The 21128-nt window shown below is 34.7% G+C and overlaps 1 protein-coding gene across 5 annotated transcripts in view; it reads left to right on the forward strand.

The window, feature by feature from the left end:
- The window catches only part of FAM135A (family with sequence similarity 135 member A), a 131524-nt gene that overhangs the window by 41770 nt on the left and 68626 nt on the right, over positions 1-21128 (forward strand). For all 5 annotated transcript variants that reach the window (XM_039245802.1, XM_039245806.1, XM_039245805.1 and 2 more), the window contains 6 exons: positions 6386-6525; positions 6637-6707; positions 8768-8941; positions 12408-12534; positions 13221-13374; positions 17067-17144. In XM_039245802.1, coding sequence (XP_039101733.1) covers positions 6386-6525; positions 6637-6707; positions 8768-8941; positions 12408-12534; positions 13221-13374; positions 17067-17144 — 744 coding nt within the window. The remainder of the gene's footprint in view (positions 1-6385; positions 6526-6636; positions 6708-8767; positions 8942-12407; positions 12535-13220; positions 13375-17066; positions 17145-21128) is intronic.

Consider the following 21128-nt stretch of genomic DNA (forward strand, 5'->3'; position numbering starts at 1 on the left):
TTGCATATCTTGTCCCCATTGCTCCTAATTTGAGAATAAAATTAAAGAGAAGTTTACTATCTGTAAGTCATCGGCACATCTTCTTAAAAGCTTTAAGTATTGATATTGAGGATGTAGGTAACTTTCACAGAAGGTTAATTGTCATTCTAAAGCAATTTGGAATAATTTATTTTGTACACGTTTCTTTTTTTTTTAATATTTTTATTTATTTCTAGGAGAGAGAGAGAGAGAGAGAGAGAGAGAGACAGCGTGAGCAGGGGAGGGTCAGAGAGAGAGGGAGACACAGACTCTGAAATAGGCTCTAGGCTCTGAGCTGGCAGTCAGCACAGAGCCCAACGTGGGGCTCGAACCCATGAACCACGAGATCATGACCTAAGTGAAAGTTGGACGCTTAACCAACTAAGCCACCCAGGCACCCCAATTTTGTACACGTTTCTTATCCTGTGCTAGAATCCCTTTCAGGGCATTTCTAATGATGATGCTCCTTTTATCTACTGGAAAATTTCTAGCACTCTTACTCAATAAATATTGGCTATAGTTTATTGGGAGAGTCAGTGAGGTTTATTAAAAATGCCTGTGAGTCAGGAACAAAAACATAAAAATGTGATGTCCAGGTAACCAAATTAAAGAAGTACTTCAAGAGTGAAAGTATGTGTAACCGTGATGTTGATTATAAGTCAAGTAAGATGAGGTCTGAAAGTTGGCTACTGTATTTAGCAAAGAGGAAAACATTATTGGTCTTGATAAGAGCAGTTACATAGGCCAAAGTCTCTTTAACGTGTGAGTCAATTATTGTTGTGTAAGAATTTGCCGTCAAACTTAAAACAACAAACATCGTGAGAGGCAGGCACCAAGGTGGCTCAGTCGGTTAAGTGTCTCACTTCAGCTCAGGTCATGATCTCACGGTTTGTGAATTCAGTCCTCATGTCAGACTATGTTCTGACAGCTCAGAGCCTAGAGGCTGCTGCAGATTCTGTGTCTCCCTCTCTCTCCGCCTCTCCCCTACTTGTGCTTTTTAAAAAGAATTTTTTTTAAAACAGCAAATATTTTGTCATAGTTTTCTTGGGTCTGGAATCCAGAAGTTGTTTAGCTGCTTGCCTCTGGCTCAAGGGCATAAGAGGTTTCAATCTGTTACTTCTGCTATATTCATGTAGATCAACCCTGGGACTTAGTGGGAGGAATTGTACAAGGATGTGATACCAGGAGGTGAGAATCACTAGCAGCCATTTTGGAGACTGGCTATCACAAAATGAGCAAAGGGAAAATGAGAGGGGATGAATTAGAGATATTGAATACCAAAGAATCTTTTGAGGAGTTTGTCAGAAAAGGGAGCCGAGGAATAGGGGATTTGTCCAGGTGTATCTGTCTGTAGATTTATTAATGGAACTTAGAAAACTTCTCTGATTATTTTCTCATGAAATAAGAACCAAGGTTTTCAGTTAAGACTGAGGAGAGAAAATAATTTACAAAACAGTCATATGGGAATGTGGAGAGGGAATGGGTTTGGAAAATAATCCTATGATTGCTAGGCAGCATTATGGGTCTATTTAGTTTAGTGATCATGAAGTAAAGTATAGTCAGAAGACTTGTCTATTTTTCCCCAGCTATGTTCAGCTTGTTGGGTACGGGTATGTATGTGAGTACAAGGGCAGGAAATTAGATTTATAAAGGTTGAGACCTATCTAGGCAAATAGGGCAAAGCAAAAGTAACATATCCTTAATGAGATATATGAAAGGATGAGTGATAATAAGGAGTATGGAGGATAAGGAGGAAAGTGAGGACTTGAGAGAAAGTACAGGGATAACAAAAAGAGTAGGATTCATGGAATCTATAAGTTGGGGTCAAAAGATTGTGGAACTTGTGGTAGTAGAGATTGTATTAAATTACAGAAGGATTGCAGTCATTGGTAATGTAAAAGTCTAGGGAATGATCATAGGAATGAGGAGCTAAGGAGGGGCTAGAATGCAAGAACATTTAAGGAGAGTAGGAAAAGAATCTAGAAGGTGTGATGACTAGAGTAGTTTTGGAGAAAGTTACCTTGAGTTAGGAAAGAAAGCCTTCAAGAAATAAAGGCTTCTGGGGGCGCCTGGGTGGCTTAGTCAGTTAAGCGTCCGACTTTCGCTTAGGTCATGATCTCGCAGTTCGTGGGTTCGAGCCCCACGTCGGGCTCTGTGCTGACTGCCAGCTCAGAGCCTGGAGCCTATTTCAGAGTCTGTGACTCCCTCTCTCTCTGACCCTCCCCTGCTCACGCTGTCTGTCTCTCTCTCCTAGAAATAAATTTAAAAAAAAATTAAAAAAAAAAAAGAAATAAAGGCTTCTGGGGTTTGTACATGAGTGGGATGTTAAGTAGTACTGTCTGATCACATGAGATTCAAAGCTGGTTGTGGAGGTGATTTTAAAAAGGAGAGACCAGGGGCGCCTGGGTGGCTTAGTCGGTTAAGCGTCCGACTTTCGCTTAGGTCATGATCTCGCGGTTCGTGGGTTCGGGCCCCGCGTCGGGCTCTGTGCTGACTGCCGGCTCAGAGCCTGGAGCCTGTTTCAGTCTGTGACTCCCTCTCTCTCTGACCCTCCCCTGCTCACGCTGTCTCTCTCTCTCTCTCCTAGAAATAATAAAAATAAAAAAAATTAAAAAAAAATAAAAAGGAGAGACCAAGAATGTCTGAAAGCATTAGTAAAGAATAAAGAAGCTCCAGGCCCAGTAGTAATAAGAGTGTAGAAGAAAGAATAGTCCCACTTGAGAGGGCTATGCTGGAGCAGCAACTTGGGAAAAAGCAATGGTAAAAACGTGTGCTTTTTTAGGCAGCAGATTCTAATTTCACATTATCTGGGCGCTTTAAAAAAAATCTACTTTCCATTGAGGAAAATTTCTTCCCCTTCTCAGCTCTTCCCTGAACTATTATAGAAGTTGAATTTCTGATCTACTTGCTTTCCCTTGCTTTCTATTTGTTTTTCCCCCCAAATACTTAAGTATTTATTTCCTCCAAACAAGAGCATTCTCCTACATAACCCCAATAAAATCAAAATCAAGAAATTAATGTTGCTATGTTACGCTAGTCTGTCCTCAGCCTATTGAAGTTTTGCTAGTTGTCCCAATAAAGTTCTTCATAGAAATATGATCCAGTTCAGAATCATGGGTAGTAACTAGTTGTTATGTCTCTTTAGTCTCCTTCATTATGGAATAGTTCCTCAGTCTTTTTTACACTTCCATGACCTGGAAAATTTTGAAGATTATAATCTGTAAATTTGTAGAATGTCCTTCCATTTACATGGCTGTGTGATTTCCTCATGAATAGATTCAGGTTATGCATCTTTGACAAGAATATCTCTGAAGTGATGCTGTGTTCTCATTATATCCTGTTAGGTGGTATGTGATTTCTGTTTGTCCTATTACTAACAGTGTTAACTTGGATCATTTGATTAAATCTCTTCCGGGGCACCTAGGTGGCTTAGTTGGTTAATCATCTGACTCTTGATTTCTTCTCAGGTCATGATCTCACGGTTCGTGAGATCAAGCCCTGCATTGGACTCTGTGCTGACAGTATGGAGCCTGCTTGAGATTCTCTCTCTTCTTTGCTCTCTGCCCCTCCCCCACTCATAAAATGTGCTCGTTCTCTTGCTCTCAAAATAAATAAACTTTAAAAAGTCTCTTCAGACTTCTCCATTGTAAAGTTACTCTTTTTCCCTTCAAACGTCTGTTTTACTCATTCATTTCATACATATATACATATACATATGTATATGTATATGTATATATGTATATGTGTATATACATATGTATATATGTGTATACACATGTGTATATGTGTATATGTGTATATACATGTGTATATGTGTATATACATATGTATATGTATATGTGTATATACATATGTATATGTATATGTGTATATACATATGTATATGTATATATATAGGGATTTCCATATATTCGGATATATGTACACATATATACATACGTATGTGTATGTATATATGGATTTCTTCATTATTCAATGGAAATTAACCTGTTACTATCATAATTTGTTTTGATGCCCTGTTCACACCCAGTGTGACCAGAGATGACTTCTTCAAGCTATCTTCCATGCCCTTTTGATGCATCCCCTCATTTTTTTTTTTTAGCACTCATTTTCTTTCTGTTATGAAAAGATACTTCACACATGTCTTGTCCTATATGTGCCCCAGTTCTGGAATCAACCATTTCTCCAAAAGCTCTGGTTCCTTTAGTGGAAAATAGTATTAGAAACCAATATTTAGAGCTGTGTTTCTCTCAGGCCCTTTGAGTGGGACAGAGCTAGAGAGTACATGTATGTACACACATATATATTTACACATGCATATGCAAGTTTATACCTGTCTTTATCTAAATGTATTGTGAAAACCATGAGTTCATATCATTATTTCTAATGTCAGTCCAGTACCACAGAATTCATTTTATATTTATATCTCCTATACATATATGTATATCCTTTCTCTGAAAGATTTCAGTGAGAAACCTGTCATTATCCTTAACATATTTTCTTATTTGATTGATCCCTCATGTGTGCCAGTCTTTTCACCACTCCCTCTCTTGAGGTGCTCTCCTTACACCTCCTAGGCTTTTCAGGAGCACTCATGCCAGGTCACTTCTCTGTGTAGATATCCTTCTGAAACCCAACTAAACATACTAAGTGTTTGTTCTGGGAGTTCCCTTCTGTAAGGATTTTTTCATCACCTTACTTTACCGTCATGAGAGTGTTTCAGGCTGAGGCTGCCCGCACTCACCATCACCCCTGTATTAAAGTTTTTCTCATCCTTTTTGGACTTCTATGCCTTGTACCTGGCTGACCCTCTGCAGGAACACCCTCTTCGCCTAATGTGGGCTCCAGCCCTCCCAGCCTTAGGTATTCTCTCATACAGTTGCCGTCTTCATCCTGCTTGGGCTTCCAACACCTCACCCTAAGTCATCCCTCTACCACGTTTGCCTTTTGCATCCTACATGGGTTCTGACCTCAGGCCACCACTCCATATGGATACCTTTTTACTCCATTTGGACTCTGATGTCCCACTCTAGGCTCCCTGCTCTGCAGAGATACCCAACTTGTTGAAATGTTTAAATTCCACCTTGTTGGAATGACCTGACACCAACAGTCTGGATGGAGGTAGACCAAACTTTACATGTGAAGGGCATGGTCTTCCATGAGACTGATCTTACTTCAGATATAAGGTGCCATTTCAGGGGTCTACAAGCTACCCTCATTCCTGATTAGATAGCTACAAATTTGGGGTTCCTATTATACTTCAGGTTTGATAACTTACTGAAACAACACACAAAACTCAGGAAAGTGCTCTACTTATTATTATCGTTTTATTATAGCAAAGGGATACATATCGGAGCCAACCAAAAGAAGAGATGCATAGGGCAAGGTCTGAAAGTGTTCTAGATTTGTAAAGCTTCTTTTGTTCTCTCCCCAAGGAGTCAGGTTGTATTACCCTCCCATAAAGTTTGTATGTGACAATATGTAGAGTATTGCCAATTAGGGAAGCTCACCTGATTGAATCAATGCTCAATCTTCAGCTCCCTTCCCCTCAGTGGAGATTGAGCTTAATTCATGTGGCTCATTCGCCAACTCTCTAGTCACATAGTTGGTCTTGTGTGGCCAGCCTCCATCCTGAGTCATCTCCTTACCATTATTTGGGCCTACCATGAATAACTCTTGTCACTGGGAAATCCTAAGGATTTAGAGGCCATTTCCAAGGATTTGGGACAAAAGCCAAACAGAGTCTTTATTACAAGGGTTTAGAGGTTACGACCCGGCAACCAGGACAGTGGCCAACCAAATTCTTCACTATGCATCTGTGGAAAACTAAATTGCTTCCTTCTGGGTTTACAGATCAGTTGTTCCTCTTAAAATGTCTACCTTGAGATTCCTCGTTTACTTTCTCAGATTAAAATAAGCTGTACAGGGGCACCTGGGTGGCTTAGTCGGTTAAGCGTCCGACTTTTGCTTAGGTCATGATCTCGCGGTTGTGGGTTCGGGCCCCGCGTCGGGCTCTGTGCGGACTGCCAGCTCAGAGCCTGGAGCCTGTTTCAGTCTGTGACTCCCTCTCTCTCTGACCCTCCCCTGCTCACGCTGTCTCTCTCTCTCTCTCTCTCCTAGAAATAAATAAAAAAAAATTTAAAAAATAAATAAAATAAGCTGTACAAAAATTTTGTAATGGTTATAATGTACTTATTTTTTTATTTTTTACATAGAAAGTAGTAAACTTTAAGAAATGTTCTAATACTGCTATATAAAATGATGTTACTGGAATAATGTAATCAAATTTATGGTATTTTAAAGTATTAATTTACTTGTATTATGTTTTTCCTTTTTACCTGTTGGTTACATATCATATCTGTTTTAGGTATGACTTTAGCCTTTCCAGCTTCAGTTCATGATTCTCTGATTTGCAGTAAAACATTTCAAATTCTGTATAAAAATGAGGAGGTTGTTTTAAATGATGTCATGATCTTCAAAGTTAAAATGTTGTTGGATGAAAAAAAGGTAAACATCTCTTCATACATATTTAGATAAATATTTTTTGTAGAGCCTCAAGGCATATTTCTAACTTTTGTTAAGTATTCAAGAAAATCTTATATTGTAATTTCTCTTGAGATTGAAGAAACCCTTGAAGAAATGAATTTTCTGTTATCCTTGGATCTACACTTCACAGATGGAGATTATTCGTAAGTAGGCTAATCAAGCAATTAAAAATCTTTCATTTCTCATAACTGCTATCTATTCTTCATTTTCTTGTTAGAAATCTAGGCTGCCCTTTCTTGTTTATTTAAACTACTTCTGTCTAACTGGGAAGTCTCATGAGAGTGGTTAGGGCCACTCTTTTGTACCCATGTCAATTCCATGAGCCCCAGGTGGCAAATCAGACAAGTTGAAGAAATATGAAACAACTTCCTAGACTCCAGAAACTCCACTTATGATATAATACCACTACTATGAGACATTTAAATATAACTGAACTCTCTTTGACTGTATCACTGACCATCTCTCTTAGTGGCATGAGTGATGCCATGTTTACGTGGGACTCTTGATATGTAGAGAGTTATCAAGACTGATGACTCTTATACATTGCAGTTATTTCTAGTTTAATTCCTAGAGCCCTTGAGGAAGTTTTAGGACTGGATATTCTGAACTTGTTCACACATCTAGACATGTAATCATATATATTTTAGGGACATGCTGTGCTTATTCATTTAAAACAAGAATCAGAGATTTGTTTAACAATTTTATTTTTTATAGTTTTTTTCTCATTTCAAACATACTTTTAGAAGTACTTTTTTAAAAAATATAGTTTATTGTCAAATTGGTTTCTGTACAACACCCAGTGCTCATCCCAACAAGTGCCCTTCTCAGTGTCCATTATCCATTTTCCTCTCTCCCCACCCCCCATCAACCCTCAGTATTTAAGAGTCTCTTATGTTTGTCTCCCTCCCTCTCTGTAACTATTTTTTCCCCTTCCCCTCCCCCATGGTCTTCTGTTAAATTTCTCCTGATCCACATATGAGTGAACATGTGGTATCAGTCTTTCTCTGCCCGACTTATTTCACTTAGGATAATACCCTCCAGTTCCGTCCACATTGCCACAAATGGCCAGATTTCATTCTTTCTCATTGCCATGTAGTATTCCATTGTATAGATAAACCACATCTTGATCCGTTCATCAGTTGATGGACATTTAGGCTCTTTCCATGATTTGGCTATTGTTGAAAGTGCTACTGTGAACATTGGGGTACATGTGCCCCTGTGCATCAGCACTCCTCTATCCCTTGGATAAACTCTTAGTAGTACTATTGCTGGATCATAGGATAGTTCTATTTTTAATTTTTTGAGGAACCTCCACACTGTTTTTCAGAGTGGCTGCACCAGTTTGCATTCCCACCAAGAGTGTAAGAGGGTGCCCGTTTCTCCACATCCTCGCCACTCTGACCAGCGTGAGGTGGTATCTCAGTGTGGTTTTGATTTGTATTTCCCTAAATTGTACATACATTTAGACTTTTGTAGGATAAATGACTAAGCAGTCACATTCTGAAAAGTCTACTTGAGATACTCTCTTTCCTATCATGGAGGAACAAGATATTTGGTGTGGTAGCTACTGCTCCTCCATAATACTTGTTTATTACAAAGAATTACTTAAGGGATTATTTTCAAACCAAGTCAGAATTTAAATGAAGTAAACTGAAATGAGTAAGTAGTTTACTAACTCTAGGTAGTCATATATGTATGAGTTAAAATACATACATACAAGCTCACTTAGAAATCATGCTCATGGCATTGTTTTAATTTTTTATATGTAAAAATCTGACAGATTAAATATCTGTAATAAAATATCAGTTGCTTACTTTCAAGCAACACTTAATAACAAAATTTTGTACAGTAAAAATAATTTTAACTTGTCTTTTGGGATTTATTACTATAGGATTTGACCTCTGTTATACTGCAACCTTATAATGAGCAGTATACCTTAGGAAGTAAAATTTAGTGTAAGGCAAGAGTAATTCTTAACCTATCAAAAACAATTGAATTTATAGGGACATTAGTAAAAAAAACAGTCTATATCATGGACTGGTAGAAAACTAAAGGTAAGATCTGGTTATTATTACTAGATTTCACATTTCTGTCTAATGCAATGTGATGCTTTAAAAATTATTCTAAGTTTTAAAAAAGTAAGTAAATATTAGCCTTTACTTTATTATGTCATGCTTATATGCAAATGTGTTGCTTTTTATAGGGCAGATGACCTGAACGCCTTGCAACTAATAAGTAGCCGAACATTGAAGCTGCACTTTAGCCTCCATAGAGGCCTTCATCATCATGTTAATGTTATGTTTGATTATTTCCACCTCTCTGTTGTGTCTGTTACAGTCCATGCATCATTGGTTGCACTGCACCAGCCACTAATAAGGTAAATTTAACCAATACCCTTGTCCTTATTAATGTAGTATCTTTTATTTTATATTGAAAACATATTCATTGATAAAGTTAACTGAAATAATAAGGAATTTCTAAATTTATAATTATTAAACACTTTCATTTTATACTAAAGTAATAAAATAATAATATTTAAGAGCATAGGAATATTATATTGATAAGTCTTTTAATACAGAAGTATGGAACAATCATTGTCAAATAAATTGACCAAGAGAAACAATGCAGTCTGGAAATAATCATACAGCACTGTTTAGTTTGTAGCTGTGTGTTTTTGTTTTTGTTTTTTAAATGTTTCTTTATTTTTGAGGGGGAGGGGAGAGAAAGGGACAAAGTGTGTATGTGTGAGAGAGAGCAGGGGAGGGGCCCGGAGGAGAGAGGATGACAGCAGAGCCTGATGCTGGGCTTGAACTCAAAAAATCACAAGATCGTGACCTGAGCCAAAGTTGGATACTTAACCAACTGAGCCACCCGGATGCCCCGTGCCTGTCTTTTTAAGCAGTGCTGTACTATATTCATTTTCTGGAAAAGTATATTCATTTTTTCTTCTTTTTGTGGCCTCTTTTCTGGATCAACTAATTCTTTCTTAAATCTGTGCTATATGATAATTCTTGTTTTCCAAGTCATTAATCAATTTTATAGATCTTTACTAATAAGCTTTTAAACTGTATCATGTACTGTTTTCATCTAAAGGTACATGATATTTTAGATTATAATAAATACATTGAGATAATTAGTTTTCCTGCCCACTTCCATAGGGAGATGAATTGTCTTTCATTGTGTGAAAATACATGTCAAGCTCTTCAGTTTTTTACAATAAAACATTGTCCTTTTGTGGTATGGGCAACAGATGGACACTTAAAATCAGTAGCTTATATGAAAAGACTCCAAATTGATTTGATTTCTGAATGGTCTATTTTACAGTTTCAGTCACAAATCCAAATCCCAATAACTGATACTCAAGATGATGCTTCAGGGGTATGATGTTAAACTGATTTATCAGAAAAACTAAGTAGGAGGGTGCCCGGGTGGCTCAGTCGGTTAAGCATCCGACTCTTGGTTTCAACTCAGGTCATGATCTCCCGGTTCGTGGGATAGAGCCCCACGTTGGGCTCTGTGCTGACAGCTCACAGCCTGCTTGGGTCTCTGTTTCTCCCTCTGCCTCACCTCCGCTCTCTCTAAATATATAAACATTTAAAGGATAAAGAAAAACTAAGTAGATCATTTTGTATTAATTACCCTCAGAATTTATAAAGACCAATACACTTTGATGCACTGTCCACAGTTAACTGGTCTCTGTGGAATATATCTTTACATTGTTTCAAAAACTGTGAGAACTTCTATTGTGTTGTTGCATGGTTTCTTTTAGAGCACAGGGCCAGGAAGAAGTCTTTCTCCTAATGATTTGCTTTGCTTTCTGTATTCCGTAGTTAGATCTGTAACTAGCTATTTTCTTTATTTTAACTCTTAGGCCTTTGAGAGCTTGTTCTCAGTTGCTATAACTTTTGTAAACAAGAAAGTGTTCCTATTATATAATTTTATTATAAACTTTTTCAAAAAATTTTTAGATACTGATTGAATAAATTAATATGTAATAGCATGAAAAATAAATCAAACTCCTTTGATAAGAAAGTGCATTTTTTGAAATATGACTTTGAAGTAGATAGTATACACTATTTTTAATGAATTACATGTTAGGTTTTAATGCTCAAAGTTTATTTACAAAATACATTTCTGTAGTTTTCTGAATCCCTTGTTACTGTAATTTTAATAAGAATCCCTAAATAAAATATTTCAGCCATTTTTTTTCCTTTGTAACACGGGCTTAATTTCTCTTCTGAGAAATGTACAAATAATTCCTAGAGGTTAGCTCGGGTTATTAATGTTGCTTCCTAAGGCCCTGAGTAAATAGAGTTAGTGATATTTACATCACTAATACTAGTGAGTTAAATGTGTGCTTCCTCTTGCAATGCAGCAGTTTTTGCCACAGACTAGTAGGAGAAAGAGGCAGCTCATCTCCTAGAGACCGTCCACTGGAAGAAGACATTTTTGGCTCAGAATTAGAAGCCAGGAGGATTAGCTGTTGGCTCTGGTTAGTGACTGGAAAAGAAACTGAGGTGCTGCAACAGCTGAGGTTGCTGTTCTTTTACCTAGCTGCCGTGGGCCTTGATCTCCCCTCTCTTGCGGCTAGAACTTTGCCATGAAAGAAGCAGCATCTTTCCCTGCCTTTTTCCTTGCCTGGAAATGAGAGGTTGGAGAAGGCAAGCAAGGAAGGGGTAAAGAAAAGCTTTTTGCTGGTGCATGCCGGTAGAGGGGTCACGTTAAGGGTAACATTCCTCACTATGCTTTGACAAGTTTTTTCTGAGGTTTTATTGTAAGTGGCTTTTTTCTCCTCTAAACAAAATGAAACATTTTACAAATATCATCTTTTTAAATGTTATTTTTATTTAAAATAATTTGTACAATCAACCCAACTATAGACATTAAATCAATTATATATAATAAGTGGGGTTAGGATTTCTTTCTTTGCTTGTTTTTTACATAATCTGTTTTTATATGTGAACTTTTCTAAGTATAACTTCTATGACTCAATTCTGAAAAACATGTTGTGGCAAGTGTAATTTACCATTAACTTGCAACTCCCTTCTTTGCTGGGATGTGGATATTTAATTTTTGCAAAGCAAATTGATTTTGCAAATGAAGGCTGCTTTCTGCTTATGGCAAAATTGACTTTCATTCCTCTTTTCCCTTTTGCCAAACTGCCAAACAGTCCAAATGCTTTGGCCTACTTATAATTAGCCAATATTTTATCTCAGTATTGTATGTGATTTTAAACATTCAAACAGAATATGCTTATTACTGTATAGAATTTATGGTATATTTAATGTTAATACTAATGGCAGTTCATATGTGATTGAGACAGTACCTTGAACTACTTGAAGATTGTCTTAATAGAGTTCATAGGCTTATAGTAAAGAGAAAGGAAGTACTTTGTTTTTGAGAAATAGAGGCAGCAGGTAGATTTAGTAGCTTTTCTTCTTCTGCACTTAAGCGGGAAGCTCTTTATTTCTGTAAGTAGAATCCATATTTGATTGTTAAGTTTATAAACTTGGTACCAGTTCTGACAGATTAGTATTTCCAAATTAAAGCTTGATCCTCATTTGTCATTTAACTACTATGGATTCCACACTTTTCATTTTTAGAATCCTTTGAGACTTCCTAAAGCCCAGCTATGGAGACGTTATCTCAGGCATCTACTCTTAGTTTTTTATATATTCTTTGTGTTTTCATAAATGATTCTAATTATTAAAGGAAACACTTCAGAATACTTTAGAAATTATAACCTTGCAAAACACTTGCTCTTTATTTTTGTAAAATTTTCTTTTGTAAGCATTCAACATTTAAATAGGCTATTATGACAATAATAAAATTTATTTCTCCAGCTTTCCTCGCCCTGTGAAGACTACTTGGTTAAATAGAAATGCACCAGCACAAAACAAAGATTCTGTGATTCCTACTCTTGAAAGTGTGGTCTTTGGTATTAACTACACAAAGCAGTTATCACCAGACGTAAGAACTGATATGTTTATGTATCCTTTTTTCCTCGTATTTTAAATGAAAAGTTTTTTAACTGTTGTATCTGTGAGTGTGATGCTTATGTTATTATTTTAGCTCAGTAATTTACAGATCTAGTTGAATATGAACTTAACAGATTGGTTGGTTCCAGTTGTTTATTGTGAAAACTAACCTGATACTTAAAGACTTACCAGATTTAAAGGATAGAGATCTTTGACAACCAGTGGCTTTTTTAACTTGTTACTATCACCTCTTGCTCCGTTAACAGAACTGATAGAATCATTCCAAAGGAGCTTGTAAAGAACAGTTGCCAGAGTTGAGACCCAGCTTGCAATAGTACAAGTACAACCACTATTCCCTTAAAAGGAAAGGGACTTATACTATAGAAGCGGAGTATCTGTCCTGAGATGCGAATGTAATTTGAGTCTCCAATTTTCAAAAACAAAAATTTAATCTGCTTGTTTTAAAAGCCCACTGTAATTGAAACTACTAGAGTCACATTTTATGTATTTAAATTACTTATATGAACAAGAGCAGCTCTAAAATATTGCTGAATTTTTTTTATGATTTAGAATAATCAGTTAGTAAATGCTTAGAATTTTTTCTTTATTTTTCTAAGTTTTAAGTGTAGTAATATTTGGTTACTAATACTCTATATCCCAAATCTATTCTTTGTTTAGGGTTGCAGCTTCATCATTGCAGACTCCTTCCTACATCATGCCTATCATTTTCATTATACACTTTGTGCCACTTTGCTGCTAGCCTTCAAGGGATTGCACAGCTACTTCATTACGGTAACAGAAGAGATTCCCTCTTGTCAGAAACTAGAACTGGGTATGTTAAAAGTAGCCAGACCTAACCTATAGTTCAAGTCTTCTCTTCATTCTCATTTTGCTAGTTATCAGCTTTGCCATAGCTTTTCTTTACTAAAACTACAGTGTTTATATACTTCACTTTTACTTCTTTCTCAATTCCATCTTTTTTGACTCTTGATACTACTTTCTGCGATTTAAAAATGCTTCTTATGATGCTAAGAAATAACTTTCTGCTTCTAAATTAGAAGTGAGTCTTTTGATAGATTTTTAAAAAATATATGTTAGTATACCATTCCTATTAAAATACAACCAGAAAACATACTAGAAAGCAAATGTTATAATTCTCTACAAAATCATGGAGTTATAATCTAAATCTGTACTTCCAAATATTTAACAATCTATCTAAGCAGGTTGTAGGTACTTGGATCATTTTTATATACATTTGGTTTTAAGTGATCTCAGATCTTATTTCTTTTATTTCACTTCAGAGAATAATAATGTTACTCAGTTTTAACATGCTGAAATTTATTTAAATCATTAAAAAGTCAGTCTTGGTTTTAGTCCAGCAGTAATAACTGCATTATGTTATAGTACACAATAAAAAATGATCTTCTCTTGATTTTGCTTACCATTGGTAGAATGGAATACAGAATGCTTTTGCACATATTTCACAGAAGATAAATTTTTGGGATTAGCAGAAATAGGTATTTATTCAGACCTTTTATGTTAGCTTAATAAGCTTTTCTTTTCAAACATTAGCTAATAGCTCATCATAATAAGCACATTTTAATTATCTCCTCAGAATAAATTAATTTTATCATTATACACTTGAATAAATCAAGAATTACTTTTAAATTTTACTTAATCAGTTTTCTTTATTTGTTTCTCAAGGATTTCACAGTACTGATGCACTCTTTAAAATAGTCACCGTTTTTGAAAATAATTCTTGGGTTTGAGACTAGTTAGCCTATTTTTATAATTGCCTACTTGGGGATATAAAAGAATTGTAAGAACATGTAATGATTTGTATTTCACTTAAATTCAGCTGAGAAAATGCTGGATATTGTGCCACTGCCTATCAGCAACTACTCCAATGGATTTGATTAACAGATACCAATCAGTTGACTATTTAGAATACTGAATTCAAGGATCCCAATGTATATACAGATGTACAAGCAATAGGAAAATTTATTCTTTTTTGTTGATGTATTCTTTCCCAAGACAAAAATGGTGGAAACACTTTGATTACTGTTCTCTGAAATATTCTTTTGCTTTGCTATTTTGTGTATTTAGAATCCTTCTGTTTCTCTTAGGAAAATCTTGTAGGAAACTACTGCCTCAGAAGTAAACTTTTTTAAATGTTCTTTTTTGAACATGAAAGAAATGTTTGTAGAATAGAGCTAATTCAGGCTATCACTATTCTCAGTTAATGGAACAGTTATGCTCATATATTTTTTAATTTGATTTTTTTGGAACTTCAGCACATTTTCTTAGAATCACATTATAAATTTTGGTTAATGACCAAACTATAAAATTATTAAACTGTAATATGTATGAAGGATAATACCATATGCCTGAAAAAACAGAATTCTAAAAAGAAGTGGTGTGAAACTTAGAAGCCATGAATAGTGGTATTTCTACAAGAAAATCTGTTTATAGTTTTGATGTTGAATGGTGTAGTAGAATTAATAGAGGCATTATCTTATAGTGCTTAAGAGTACATGTTTGGAGTTATTTCTGTCACTTACTAGCTTTGGGACTACATACACAAAGTGGTTTTCATTTGAAAGGTAGGGCGGTTGAAGGGAACCAGATGTGCATGAGTAGGTAGGAAAGACAAGGACATCCAAAAGGCAGTGTGTGTAAAGGAGCTCTAGGAGTAAGACTTCTTAATGGTGTAGTTCCCTTGGGCTTTTATGGGCACCCAGCATGTCAGGCATTGAGCTAGATGCTAAGGAAAGAATAGGGTCTGTCTTTAAAGAGCCTTGATTTCTCTTCTTTTAATAAGTGTTCAGTTCAACATTGGAATGGAAAGGAGAAACTCTCCCAGTGAGACAAGACTCGTTGGGGCTTTAATATAGAGAGGTGTACATAAGGTGGTCGTATAAATGTCTATATAAGGAAGACATATATCTGGATATAATTTTCAAATAGATTTAACATGTAATATTTGTGAATGAAAAAACACATGAATCACATTTTAAGTTAGATAAGAATATTTCTGAAAGGAAGTAATGTTTAATGGTAAATACATAATTAATAATTAAAACAAGCATCTCTTCAAAGCAAAGATTTATTTCAAATATCTTACACAGGATTAGCACTTTATTACTAGTTTATTAATCTAATTCAGCACGATAATTCATTTATTTATCAGGTTATAAATTTTCTCACAGGTAAGGATGGCTTGTGTGTATATATATTACTTTGGCCTTATGCATGTAATATAGAAAATATCATAATTAAAAAAGCCCTTAAATTTAATTTCAGAAGTTAGTTACTAAATATAAACTTTATTCCAAATTGTTTGCTTAAAATATTTTATCAGAAACCAACTTCTAAGGCAAACTAGACTTTAGTTTTAAGTAAATAAAAGCGATAGAATAAAATTATTAGTACCTTACATATGCTACCTACTCAAAATATATTTGTTGAATGAATGAAGAATGAATGAAATGGCACAATATAGTTTTGTTGTTAGTAAAGTATATAGGCCTCAACACATAGCTTATAGTTTACTAGGGATCTTTAAAATCAAGATTCATAATCAGTAAATATTGGTAGCATTTGTTATTCTTAAACTTTTCATCTTTATGTTTTCTATTTATTGTGAATTTTAATTTATTCTTCAATGCATCTGCTAGGGAATATCTAAAAATACTATTAACTATTAAAAATAATTACATATTCTGAATTATTAACATTATTTGTTTTTATCCTAGCAAAATTATATTACAAGCATTAAAGGGTACTTCCATAAAGCACTGTTGACTAAATATCATTATATTCATCAGTTTTAATAGGTGGATATAAAGTAGTTCTTAATTAAAGGATATTTATTGTATTTCCTTCTACTATTTGATATTTTTCTTGAGTTTTCAAATAAGTATATACTTAAAAGTCTGAAACTCTAACCACGCTTTAAAAAATAGATCTGAACTTTATTCCCTCTTTTAAAATAATACCTTGAATTCCTTTCTGCTTTTGCCATTTTCTTTTCTACTAGTTGAATGATGTACATTTTTTTTTTTTTAATAGCCTGTAGTTAAATAAGGGTTCAGTGCAATGAGCTCTTACTGGAAATGGTAGTCACAAGTTCTGGAATCTAGGCTTTGGCATATCATGTACTTTCTGGGCCCTGGTATCTACACTTGTAATAGCAACAGTTGATCTTGCTCATTTCTCAGATCCCTGCCACCTCTAAAATTCTTGATCTAAGAAATTAAAACATGAAAATACATTGGATTATGAAGTGTTGAGCAGCTCATACATTTAAATAGAAAAAAGAACAAAGTAATATAAACTTGAATGTACATCATTTGCAATTCTAATAAGCTAACTAACTAACTGAAAGACTCTGCTGTGGTGTTCTAATCTAACTGCACTGTCAGATCAATACTAAGTCTATTAATAACAAGTTGGAAAATTCTGGTAAACTTTGTTGTAAAAGGAGCATTAGTAACTAGTGCTGTGTGCAATCCTTGTAACTAGCCAAGGCCAACATGCAGGTCCTTTATGAGCGCCTTCTCAGAAGAAAACAGCCACGAACCCAGAAAGACACCTGTCTAGGTATGTTTACAAATGGGATAAGTAAATAATCCCTTTCTATTAGTATGAAATTTTGCTTTAAATTAGTGTCAAATTTCATAAATATGTACTTACTAATATAGTATGTTCCTACTACTATTATTTTAGAAATTCCAGAATCAATTTTGTTTGTATATAAGCTTCGGTTAATTTCTTAATTTATAATATTGAGGTTTTTAATTAAAACTTGAAAAGGTAAATACAAAGATTTCTTTGGCTATTTTCTGTATTCTTTTTACAATTCCTACAAAGAGCATTTTTTGGAAACCATGTTTATTGCCAGAATATGTGTTTAATGCTAATTACCTTAAGTTTGTTCAAAGTCAGTTTATTTCTGGGTAGGTCCAATTATAATGAAATGTGGCTTAAAAACTGAAGCTAATTAATTTTATGCACTATAGAAATAAAGAGAAACATCTTCAGTAGCTGGTTTTGCTTTTTAAGTCAATTTGGATTTATTTTTTATTGTTCTAAGCTTCAAAAGCAAAATAGTATCAAAATATCACTATCCAGATATTACATATTTTAATGGAAATAATCTGATCTTGTTGTTTTATTTATGTTTCCCTGCGTATTTTAGACTTTTGTTCTTAAATAGCAATAGTACTTAACTCACTGTACTTTCATAAGTATATTGAAGGTTTTTATTTGTTGTTGAATAGACCCATTACAATTACATTTTTTAAAAGTTATGAAAAGCTATAGAAATAAAAAATAAAATGTGTTTGTTTCTTGTTTTCAGAAGTATGAACAAAATAAAATTAAGGGGCCAAAATCTTTCTCACTATTCCTCAGATGAAAATAGCTCAGAAAAACTTAAGTTAGGTCAGTTTTCACTAAAACTCTTAAAAGAGAAACTGATTTTATTGTCAGGAAAGAAAAAAGAGAGGTTAAAGATTTATTTATGGTCATTATTTTAGAGTATAATTTTATATTCTCATATAAAGTAAGTATAAAATTAAAGTATTCATAATATTAAATTGTGATCATTTCTGACATACTTTAGTGAATGAAAATATATTCCTGGTTTAAGCTATTATTTTGCCAACCTATCAGTTTACATTTGAGCATTCTAAATTCCAAATAACTCTACATAATGCTGCTTATATTAAGTTCTGTATAAAGAAAGGCCCAGTTTTTGGTTACATGGGAAAAGACCTGATTCAAACTCTAATAAAGTTAAATAGTACTTTAATGAGGTATTTTTTATCCTTACAGCCTAGTATTATATTGGCATTTTCTGGGCTATGTTATAAATATCAGTTGAATAAGTGAATAGATGAATGGGTGGGTGGATTTAGAAAATAAATTTAAGATATATTTACCCTTTGACCTAGCATCCCTACTTTGGTTAACCTGTATCATAGAAAGATGAGTATTAGTATGTAAACATATATGCATAGACATGTTTATTATAGTATTTATCTTAATGACAACACTCTGAATAGAAAGATAAGTGCCCATTTTTCAAATGAAAAAGAGTAGAATATGGAGGAAATTTTCTTTTTAATTTTAGTTAGTGAACACAGTACAATATTAGCTTTAGGAGTAGAATTCAGTGATTCATCACTTAACATAGAGCACCCAGTGCTCATCACAACAAGTACCCTCCTTAATACCCATCACCCACCTAGCCCATCTCCCACCTACCTCCCTCCATTAACCTTCAGTTTGTTCTCTATCATTAGTAGTCTCATGTGGTTTGTTTCCCTCTCTTCTCTTTTTTCTCTTCCTTCCCCTATGTTAGTCTGTTTTGTTTCTTTAATTCCACATATGAGTGAAATCATATAGTATTTGTCTTTGTCTGATGGACTTATTTTGCATAGCATAATACATTCTAGCTCCATCTACATTGTTACAAATGTCAAGATTTCATTCTTTTTGATGGCTAATATTCCTGTGTCTGTATGTGTACATCATCTTTATTTATTCATTAGTCGATGGACATTTGGGCTCTCCATAGTTTGGCTATTGTTAATAATGCTGCTATAAACATTGGGGTGTATGTATCCCTTTGAATCAGTATTTTTGTACCCTTTAGGTAAATACCTAAGAGTGTAATTGCTGGATCATAGGGTAGTTCTATTTTTAATTTTTTGAGGAACTTCCATACTGTTCTCCAGAGTGGCTGCACCAATTTGCATTTCCCTGAACAGTGCAAGAGGGTTCACCTTTCTCCACATCTTCACCAATACCTATTGTTCCTTGTATTGTTAATTTTAGCCATTTGGAAAGGTGAGAGGTGATATCCCATCGTGGTCTTGATTTGTATATCCCTGATGATGAGTGATGTTGAGCATCTTTTTATGTGTCTATCAGCCATCTGGATGTCTTTGGAAAAAATGTCTGTTCATGTCTTCTGTTCACTTCTTAACTGGGTTGTTTGTTTTTTGGGTATTGAGTTTGATGAGTTCTTTGTATACCAAGCCTTTATTAGATATGTCATTTGCAAATGTCTTCTGTCATTCCATAGGCTGCCTTTTAGTTTTATTGTTTCTTTCACTGTGCAGCTTTTTATCTTGATGAAAGTCCCAATACTTCATGTTTGCTTTTGTTTCCCTTGCCATTGGCAATGTGTGTGGTAAGAAGTTGCTATGCTGAGGTCAAAGAAGTTTCTGCCTTTGTTCTCCTCTAGGAGTTTGATGGTTTCCTCTGTCACATTTAGGTCTTTCATCAATTTTGATTTTAGTTTTGTGTATGGTGTGAGAAAGTAGTCCAGATTCAGTCTTCTGCATGTCACCATCCAGTTTTCCCAGCACCATTTGTTGAAGAGACTGTCTTTTTTCCATTGGATATTCTTTCCTGCTTTGTCAAAGACATTTTAACAATGTTTGTTCTTCCAGTCAATGGGCATGAAATGCTTTTCCATTTCTTTGTATTCTCTTCAGTTTCTTTGATGAGTGTTCTATAGTTTTCAGAGTACAGATCTTTTACCTCTTCAGTCAGATTTATTCCTAAAGATCTTACTGTTTTTCATGCAATTGTAAATGAGATCGATTCCTTGCTTTTTCTTTTACTGCTGTTTCATTATTAGTGTATAGATATGCAACAGATTTCTACACATTTATTTTATATCCTGCCACTTTGCTGAATTCATGTATTCTAGCAGTTTTTTGATGGAGTCATTCAGGTTTTCTATATATTTAAGGTTTCCTACATAGACCATCATGTCATCAGCAAATGATGAAAGTTAGACTTCCTCCTTGCTGATTTGTATGCCCATTATTTCTTTTTGTTGTCTGATTGCTGAGGCTAAGACTTCCAGTACTATGTTAAATACTAATGGTGAGAGTTGACATGCATGTCTTCTTCCTGAGCGAGCATAGGAGAAGGCTCTCAGTTTTTCCCCACGGAGGATGAGATTAGCTGTGGGTCTTTCATACATGCCCTGTATCATGTAGTAGTATATTCCATCTGACCCTACTCTGTTGAGGATTTTTATCAAGATTGGATGCTGTGTTTTGTCAAATGCATTTTCTGCGTCTATTGAGGGTATCATATGGTTCTTATCCTTTTTTTTTTTATTAATGTGATGTATCACATTGATGGATTTGCAAATATTGAACTAGCCGTGCAGCCCAGGAATAAATCCCACTTGATCATGGTGAATAATTCTTTTAATGTACTGTTGAATTCGATTTGCTAGTATCTTGTTGAGAATTTTTGCATCCATATTCATAAGGCCTGTAATTCTACTTTTTAGTGAGGTCTTCGGTTTTGGAATCAAGGTAATTCTGGCTTCATAGCATGAGTTTGAAAGTTTTCCTTCCATTTCTGTTTTGGAAGAGTTTGAGAAGAATAGGTATTAAGTCTTCTTTCAATATCTGGTAGAATTCCCTTGGGATGCCGTCTGACCCCGACTTGTTTGTTGGGAGATTTTTGATTACTGATTCAGTTTCCTTGATGGTTATGGGTCCATGCAAATTTTCCATTTCTTCCTGTTAAAGCTGTGGTAGTTTGTGAGTT

The sequence above is a fragment of the Hyaena hyaena genome, unplaced genomic scaffold (assembly GCF_003009895.1).
Source record: "Hyaena hyaena isolate Hyena2069 unplaced genomic scaffold, ASM300989v1 scaffold_271, whole genome shotgun sequence".
Lineage (NCBI taxonomy): Eukaryota > Metazoa > Chordata > Mammalia > Carnivora > Hyaenidae > Hyaena > Hyaena hyaena.